The 9,055-nt window shown below is 53.7% G+C and overlaps 1 protein-coding gene across 1 annotated transcript; it reads right to left on the bottom strand.

The window, feature by feature from the left end:
• Positions 1-90: 90 nt before the first annotated feature.
• On the bottom strand, positions 91-7,299 carry LOC102023682 (chromosome unknown open reading frame, human C22orf46). The gene is made up of 2 exons (XM_005379366.1): positions 7,009-7,299; positions 91-4,661 (listed from the first exon to the last, which is right to left on the bottom strand). Exons 1-2 carry the CDS (start codon positions 7,222-7,224, stop codon positions 165-167), a joined length of 4,713 nt encoding a protein of 1,570 aa, XP_005379423.1. The 5' UTR covers positions 7,225-7,299; the 3' UTR covers positions 91-164.
• Positions 7,300-9,055: the final 1,756 nt, after the last annotated feature.

Below are 9,055 nucleotides of genomic sequence, written 5' to 3'. Positions count from 1 at the left end.
AAAGGTTTTTATCCCACCCATAAAGTTTTGCAAACCCCAAAAGATGGCATTCAGAAAACTTACACCAAAGAAATCTGAACGCTACTGGGCCCAAGTAACCAGTTTTATTAGAGGTTGGGGCTGAGCAGGCCGCTCACATGTTCTGAGGACTCTGAGCCTGTGCCCTATTTTTTAATGCTACGTCGGAAGAAAAAACATTGCAAATGCTTCATAAAACGAAACCTTGGGGGAGCAACTTCTGGATTCCACGGAGCCCCCTCACCCTGGCGGCTGCCTATCCTAGGCAGAGCCGCCCCAGCCCAGCAGAGCCCTGGGAGCTGAAGGCTAGGCTCTAAAGCAGCGCTGACTCCGACGCTGGCCTCCCTTGCGCGCAGGTCCCCCTCGCCGGGAAGCTGTCTCGGACCCCGCAGGCTCAGGTTAGAGGCCAAGGGCGGGGGCCTAGCCAGCTGTGAGCACCCGGATCTCTTGCTCAGCAGGGTCTCGCTCAGGCTGGCTGCAGCCGAGTAGAGACTCCCTTTGAAGCCGGAGGGGTCTGGGGAACAGGAGGGACTCTGCTGCCCAGGCCCTCCAACCTGCACAGGCTCTGGGCCTCCTCTCCAGTAGGTGGGCTGCTGACTTTTGAGTCTGGGGCGCTCAGAAGCCTCCCAGGATGTGCCTTCTTTCCAGGAGTTGTGGCCGGCCCTGGAGGGTGAGGTCCTTGCTCTGCTGGAAGACCACTCCGCTACTTCTGAGACCCCTGGCCTGATCATTGTCCTGCCGCTGCTGTTCTCCCTGGAAGATTCTCGCACATTTTCTGGGCCACACCAGCTCCTAGGCTCTGCAGGGCTGGGGTTCCGGGGAGCAGGGAGCACGTCGGTGGGGACCGCTTGCTGGAGCTGTAGTTCTCTGGCGCCCCTTGGTGGCCTGATTCTCCTGGGCTTTGGAGGCGGAGTGGAAATGCCCCTGGGCGCGGACCTGCATGGTCTGTGCTTCTGCAGAGCCCTGGCCTGTGTGGGAAGTGTTGAGTTTTTTCTTTCGGAGAGTAGAACTCTTTGAGGCTTCTTTGGGGATTTAAGGCCTGGCGTCAATTCCTGGGCTCCATGCTGCTTTTCCTGCTCTCTTTGGAGCTCCCGGCCTATGCATAATCCAGGCAGCCTCTCCGCAGCCACGGGCATTGAGCAAGGGCCTAAGAAGCTAAAGAGCAGATAAGACTGCAGGATCCGCCGCGGGAGGCCCCACTGCAGGTGTGCAATCCTCCTCCGCATGAGAGATTCCAGGAGCAGCAGTCTGCTCTTCCTGAAGCTGAAGGCTGGCCGCTTGGGAGGGACAGCAGGGGCACCTGCCAGGGTTCTAGCGGCATGGGGGACTCTGCCACACCGAATAGGGGGGCAGGCAGAGAGCGCCCCGGGGGACTGTGGGCTCCTGGGCTGCCGCATCAGGCTGGAGGCCTTTGCTGGATCTACCCTTTTGTCGCTTTGCCATCTTCTCTGGGATCCGGGTTGGGGCTGCTGGGAGGCGGGGCTGGTCTCCACGCTGTGCTCGCTGGCAGGGTCAGTGCTGTGTCTGGTCACGTGCTGGCCCTCCCCACCGGCCATCAGGAAACCCCCACCCCAGCAAGGCTGAGGCCTCATCTCAGAACGGGGAGCAGGGGCGCCGCTGTTTACAGCCTCTGTCTCTTCCTGGTCCAAGGCCCAGCATCCAAAGCCAGTGAGAGGTGCAGGCTGTGCCGGGCTGCGCTTTCTGCCTGTGGGTCCCCCACCCCCACAACTGTTACCTTGGAACCTGCCCCTGGCAGCACCCTTTCCTCTGACCTGACCCTCGTCTCTGCCCCTTGGTGCTGGAGACACTGTAGCATCCTCAGGTCTGCATTTTCTTGGGCTCCCTACACCCCAGATTTCTGCAGTGTCCTCAGTTCCACCCCTGGTCTGGTCCCTTGACCGTCGGGTCGGCGTCTCCCCATCAGTTTGCCTTCTCGGCCGGGCCTGGCCCCCGGTCACGGGTGCCTGGGTACCATCATCGTCTGTCCCTCTCAGGTTTCTCTCCCCTCGTATTTGAATTTCTGAACCATTCTTGCCTCCGATCTGTTCCTGATTCCCCCATTCTGAGAAACTGCTCTTTCCGTTCACTTTGCCTTTTAGCAGTCTCGGTTTCTTACTTGGAACTCTCTGGACCCTTCCATCACACTCACTTCCATCGTCATTGCAGTTTCTCTCCTGGGGCGCCTGACTCTCTGCCGTGTTCTCTCCTCCAGCCTGTTCCCAGCTCCCTCTGCCAGGAGAGCAGCATCCTCCAATCTCACCCTCCAGCTGTCCGTTCTCTCTCTCAGGTCCCCTGGGCTTTAAAGCATCTTCCACTCCAGGGACTCTCTGCTTGCTCTTCTCTGGGGCCTGGATTTCTGTTCCATCCTCACTTCTCCTCTGTTCCTGATTCTTCCACTCTGACAAAGGGCTGTTTCTGTCCACGCCACGCCCTGCCTGCCTCTGGCTTCCCTCCCCAGACGTGCCTGTGTCTGTACCGGCCTCTCCTCCAGCTCCTCTTGAGTTTCTCGTCATTGGCGTCTGGGTTTCTTCCCCATTCTCAGCCCGCTCCCCTTTCTTCCGCGCTGCTGCCTGGCTTTCTCCACCCAGCTCACTTGTTAATTCTCCCCAGTTCTCTGCCTTAGGTGTCTGAATATTTGCCCCATCCTTGCCTGTAAGATGTTCCTGGCTCTTCCTCTTTGGGATGTAACTGTTTCCATGACATTCATTTCCCAGCTGACGCTGACTTTCTTGCCCAACTTCCTGGAGCCCGGCGCCATCCTCCCCTTGAATTCTTCCCGGGTTTGTCTTCTCTGGTGCCTGAGCATCCGTTCCGTTCCCATCTCCAAACCACTCCCTGTTCTTCCCTCCGGCTAGCTGGGTCTCAGCGTCACTCTCCCCTCCGAACTGTCCCTTGTTCTCTGCCCCAGGGACGCAGGTGTTTGTACCATCCTCATGGCCACCCTCTCTCTGCTCCCTCTCCTCCGTGGCCTGAATGTCTGCTGTATTTTCCTCTCCAGCCTGGTTTTGGTCCTGCTTCCCCTGACAGGGCGTCTTCAGTTCTCGGTGAAGCTCACTCACCACTAGTCTCTGGTTTCCCCACCAGGGTGCCTTGATCACCACCCAGTCCACCTCTCTGATCTCCCTGAACTGCTTCTTCCTCGATGTCTGAGGGTCCCCAGCGTCCTCGCCTCTCCCCAGGCCTTGGTTTTCCCACCCCGCTGGAGTCGCACGTTGTGACCGTTTCCAGTTCTCTCCCCTACACGCTTCAGTGTTCCTGGCTCTCTCGCTTTCCCCCTGACCCTGCTTCTCCCCCGCCGGCGTCTGGGCTTCTGCAGCCTTCTGTCTCCCGCACTCCTGGCCCTGGCCCTGGCCCTGTGCATCGTGCTGTTGTTTGCCTTCCAGGTTCTGTCCCCCAGGTGCCTGGGTTTGCACGGTCTCCCCACTTCCAACCTGGTCCTTGTTCCTCCCCTCTTCGGCCTCAACTTCTGCACCAGTATCATCTCTCATCTGGTTTTGTTCCTCCTCCTCAGGAGACAGGGCCTCCTCACCATCGTCCCCTCCAGGGTGGCCCTGTTTCTCTAGTCCTCGGGCCTGGCCCACGCCCTCTTCCCCCTCTCTGGCCTCCTGGTTCTTCCCATCGTACGTCTGTGTCCGCCCCGCATCCCCATCTCTGTTCTTATCCTGGGAGCCCCACTCTGGAGTTTGGGTCTCTGCATCAGTTTGCCATCTTAACTGTTCTTGGTTCTCCCCTGTATGAGCCCGGGTTTCAGGAGGACTCTTACTTCCAGCCGCCCTCTGTGTTTTCTTCCCTAGCTCCTCAGCTTGGGCTCTATTCTCAACTCCCATCTGCTTCTCCTGCTCTGGCGCCAGGATCTCTCCCTCAGTTTCTCTGATGACCTGTCTCTGCTTTCCGCATCCCAAGGCCTTGGCCTCTGCAGCGTCCTCTGTTCCACAGTCTGTTGGCAATTGGCCCTCGGACGCCTGGATTTCTCTGCCCTCTCTCTGGTTTCCACACCTAGGAGCCTGGGTCTTTCTACTGTACTCTCTGGCTACTGTCTGTGTGTCACTGCACGGTGTCCGGGTGTCTTGGGAGCTTCCGCAGGCCTTCCAGGTGAGCATTTCCAGGTGCAGGCTGGAAGGAGCAGGCAGGGACTCTCTGGGGCAGGCCCGCAGCCTCTGAGCTGCGGGGAGGTCCGGGAGAGAGATGGCTAAGGTTGTGGAGGTAGAGCTGGTCCTTCTGCTGACAGTCTGCTCCAGGGGCACCAGCAACTCATGGGAGTGAACCAGCAGCTGCTGTATCTTTTGCCATGTGTGCAGGGCAGGGTGAAGCTGGCTGCTGCTGAGACACCAGAGCGTGTGCCATGCTTCCCAGGAACTGTTCTGAGGGAGCAGACCGGTGCTTGAAAGGGAGGAGGTGCCAAAGATGCGCTCAGAGAGGCTGCAGACCGTCCACGGTGAGTCCCGACACGGACACTGTGGACTGAGCGGGCACTGGGCCCAGGCTTCCTGCAGGTTCCTCTGGTGTCTCCATCTCGGACTGTGAGCCGCATGTCGGGTGTGAGCGTCCAGGTCCCTGAAGTGGCTGGGGCTGAAGAATTCAGGGGTGGGCCAGAAGGAAGCCGCGCCTCTCTCAGAGGGACTGATGCAGTTCTGCAGTGGCACCTGTGGGTGAGAATCAAGAGACAGAGCCTTGCACACTGGTCACCTCCTATAACCCCACAGATTGGAGTGATCGCCCCCACTCTGCAGAGAGGCTGCCATGGCTCCTGCCTGGTTTCACGAGAGTGAAACCACACATGGTGGCACACACCTGTCATCCCAGCAGTCTAGAAAGCCCAGCCTGGGCAATGTAAACCTTGCCTCAAAATAAAACAAATAAAAAGGGATGGGGAAACAGCTGAGTGCAAAGGCCCTGTGTTCAATCCCCAACACAAAATGATGGTGATGATGATGATAGATTAAAAAGTGAGATATCGCTCTGGGCGGGGCACTGTTTGGCATATTGAGACATCAACAGGAACAAAACAGACAGTCTCAGCTGAAAGCTATTTTCTAGACATGAAAGAATACAATAACCAAATATATAACAATGTTAGGTATCCAAAAGTATTTGAATGAAAATAAATCAGGGTGGGGTTGGAGTTAGTGACTTTAGACAGAGTGGCCAAGAAAGGCCTCTCAGAGGAGGTGACATTTGACGGAAGGCCTGAGTGAAGTGAGGGACAAACACAGGTGTGAGAAGAGAGCACTGTGGTCAGAGAAGACGCTGAGTGCGAAGGCCCTGGGGACAGAACAAGGCCGTGTACAGGAACAGTGAGGAGGACCGTGAGGCCAGGACGGAGTCCGTAAAGAGGAGGGTGCTGGGAAATGACCTCAGGGACAAACACACCGGAAATGACGTCAGGCCTTAGAACTGTGGTTAGGAGCCTGAGTTTCATTCTGAGTTTGACAGGAGTGTATCCATAGGAGCAATAGCACAGTTTTGAAGAATAAGGTGTGATGATCTGTTTTTAGGGCTGTTCTAGCTCACAAACAATACTGCACGAAGCCAGGCACACAGATTACTTGCCATACTGATTTAGAGAAAATAAATATAACTCCCACCTGCTACATGTCGTGTCAGACACACCAAATTTGTGCTCCCTAAAATTGCAGAATGAATTCTAAGGAGCAGTAGAGCAGGAAAAATTTATTGAGAGATAGTTCCTGAGAGACAGGAGAGGACCCAAAAGTGGGTCCAACAAGCCTACTTCTCAGAGCAAGTTTTATAGAGCAAAATCACAAGGCGGGTACAACGTGGGACAAAATTATGATCAACCAATAAGATTCCAAGCACAGCCACTTAGGTAATGTTGATCCAATGGAGTGTATTGGGTCACATAGCAAGTGTTCATGGAAAGAACAAGGATGGATCAGGAAGTCCTGGACACCCACCTGGGTGACTGATGCCTATTAGACTTTATTAGACCAGGTGATACCAATTATAGTATAATCTTTAATTTATTGCTTATCCCTTGGGAATATATATATGCCTGGTCATTCCATCTTTATCTTGAGGCCTGGCTTTTGACAGATGTGCCTCTAGCCACAGTTGTAATGTGTTCTCATCTCCTGCACTGACTCCCTTGAGGGCCCAGCCCTGTCTGACTGCCTAGAATATTTCTACCTAACTTAGCTGTCTATAATAATATAATTTCACATAGAAAACACTGGTCTAGTAGAAGTCAATAGATTGTATATCGCTGGGCTGCGGGTAGTGATCTGTTTCTCCTCTTCCCACCACCCTTGCAGGGTGCTGGCTTCATGAATACCAGGCAAGAAGCACTCTACCCCTGAGCTACACCTCCATGCCAGTGTTTGGTTGGTTTCTTTTTCCTTTCCTTTTCTTTCTCTCTCCCTCTTTCCGTCCTTCCCTCTCTTCCTTTCCTCCCTCCATTCCTTCCTTCCTTCTTTTTTTTTTTTTAATATTGGGGGTTGAATCAGGGCCTTACTCAGCCCTTTTTATTTTTATTAGCGGGTTGGGTCTTGCTAAGTTGCCCAGGTTGGTCTCAGATTTGGGATCCTCCTACCTCAGCTTCCCAGAAGCCTGGGATTATAGATGTGTGCCACCATTCCTGGCTGGGCTGAATTTTTTAAAAAGAGAGAGAGAGAGGTTACCGTGGCTGGTGGCTGGATGGAAGAATGACCATGGCTCGGCCAGAGAGGCAACAGGAGCCAGGCAGAGGGCCGTTACTGAGACCCAGGTGAGTCGCGTTGCCAGGTCCACCCAGGAGGGTGTGGAGAGGTTTCGGGAAGTGAGCAGATGTGAGGTGGGATCTACAAGTAGAGCCCATAGGAGCTGCACGTGGATTGAATGTGGTGAGTGAGAGAAACAGAACCCAAGTGACTCTAGGTTTGGGGCCTGGGTGGTGGCCCCATCTCGGGGTTCACAGGGCACGGGACAGGGTCCTTATGGCATGTGATGGGGACAGCTGTGGAGCTGATGAAAGGAAGTGCGAAGCCCTCTCACCTTGCTGACATTCTCCTTGCTGGAGCAGATCCTGCTGACGTGGTACCAGAAATGCCGGACCTGCCAGACCAGAAAGAGGCAGATGACGAGCAGGTTGCCACAGCACCGGGGGTCCCTGCAGCTGCAGTCCTGGGACAGCAGGCCCTGCACTGGCTCCCACTCAGGGCCCCAGAACGGCCCCACCACAGCACAGGCTCCCAGCAGTGGCAGCAGCATGGCAAAGCTTAGGTCAGGCAGGTGGTGTTGGGGAGTTGGAGGCCGGGACTGGTGTGGCTGGTGCAGAGAGCTTGGGGTTGGTGGCCCCTGAGTCATAGCACCTCTGTCACAGAGGCCACCTCACAAAGGACCCTGATGCCACAGGGGCAGCTCCAGCCACTGGTCTTGGCCAACAACCCTCTGTGCAGGTAAGGACGGAGTTGGGGAAGCATCCAAGAGGAGTTAAGAAAAACAAAAATCTGTTTTAAATGTCCCTGTCCTTTGGAATGAAGGACTTAAGTTTCCTCCTTGTATAATGGGGTGATGTACTCTGCAGTGTGGTTGATATTTTTCTATCACATATTTTTAACCGTTCGACCCTCTATTAGTTATCAAACATTTCATGAACGCTGTATGGAATGCATGTATTTTTTTAGACAGGGTCTCACTATGTAGTTCAGGCTAGCCTCGAACTCGCCACAGTCCTCCTGCCTCAGCCTTCTGAGTGCTGGGATTACAGGCGTGCGCCACCACACTCCAGTATACATTTGTATTCTTTTATGACTACTCAGCATCTTTTTTTCTTTGCTCACAGTATCCTGATTTCCTGTTGGAGAATTATTTTTCCTACCCCAGGATTGGTGTTGGCCAGAGAACAGATTCTACCCTAAAGACTGCCTTTCACCCAAAAGTTATATTCAAAGTCTAAAATAAACCAGGTGTGGGGGTGCATGCCTGTAATCCCAGCATTTAAGAGGTTGAAAAAGGCCAGCCTGGGCTACATAGTGAGTCCAGAGCCAGCCTGAAGCATATAGGGAGACCCTGACTTAACCAAAAACAAAACAAAAACTGCAGAGTAGCTGAACAGACAGAGACATCAACCAATCAAACTTAACTCTTTTGTGGCTAGACTGTGAGTGACCCCTGGGGTTCCAAGGAGAGGGATCACCTATTTACCAAGCAGCTGGAAAAGTTTCTCTATTTTTAAGAACCTAGCTGGGCGTGGTTGCACACACCTGTGATCCCAGCACTCAGGAGGCCAAGGTAGAATGATCACTGTAAGTTCAAGGTCACGCTGACCTACATACTGAGAAGTAGTCTCAGTAAAACAAGAACCTAAAGTACCATGCCACATAACCTGGTTAAATATCAGTCCAGCTGGTACCCAATACTCTGTCACAGACCCAGGCCAGAGAAGAGTAGAGGTGTGAGATAAGTTTGGGCTTTCACGTCAAGACAAGGCTCTTCAGTCTCAAGGACAGAGTTTGGACGTAAGAATTCGAGGCTCATGAGAAGAAGAAAGGCATCCCATGGCCGCTGGGAACTGGTCCAGCTCTGTCGGTGAGAGATGCAATGTTGTAGGAGCTTCCCTGACAGTGCAGCTGGGCCCTGGAGTTCTGTTGAACATAAACAATTTCACAGAACAGCACCATCAGATAGGACCACTTTAACTGTTATAAGATGTGTTGGTTTGGGGGTTATTTTGCAAGGGAAAACAATATTATACAGGACACATTTTATATGATTATTTATAATAGTCACCCAAAGAACGATATACAAGAGAGTACAGGAAATCTGTCCACACACTATAGACCAAGAATCCACCCTAGGGCCTGGATCCTGCGATAATGTCTTGCATGAGTCCAGCTGAAGACCTAGAGTTCATAACAATGCCTCCCACAAATCCAACTGGAAACCCAGAGCCCACAACAATATCTCACGCAGGCCCACTTCATGGATCTACACTGGGAAGGCCCAAAGGTCAATGGTGGAATCTAGAAAGTCTGTGCCAGCGGGATGAAGGATCTGTGCTAGCAGGCTGAGGGATCTGCATTGAAGCCAGGAAGCAACA

Source organism: Chinchilla lanigera, unplaced genomic scaffold (assembly GCF_000276665.1).
Source record: "Chinchilla lanigera isolate Chin_1 unplaced genomic scaffold, ChiLan1.0 scaffold00012, whole genome shotgun sequence".
NCBI classification, from domain to species: domain Eukaryota; kingdom Metazoa; phylum Chordata; class Mammalia; order Rodentia; family Chinchillidae; genus Chinchilla; species Chinchilla lanigera.
This window is presented reverse-complemented; position numbering and strand designations above follow the sequence as displayed.

Bases quoted from the DNA above. Each gene is read 5' to 3' on its own strand.
- LOC102023682 (XM_005379366.1), bottom strand. From the start codon at position 7,224: ATGCTGCTGCCACTGCTGGGAGCCTGTGCTGTGGTGGGGCCGTTCTGG. The intron at 4,662-7,008 runs GTGAGAGGGCTT...TCTCACCCACAG, and splicing joins GCAAGGAGAATGTCAGCAAG to GTGCCACTGCAGAACTGCAT.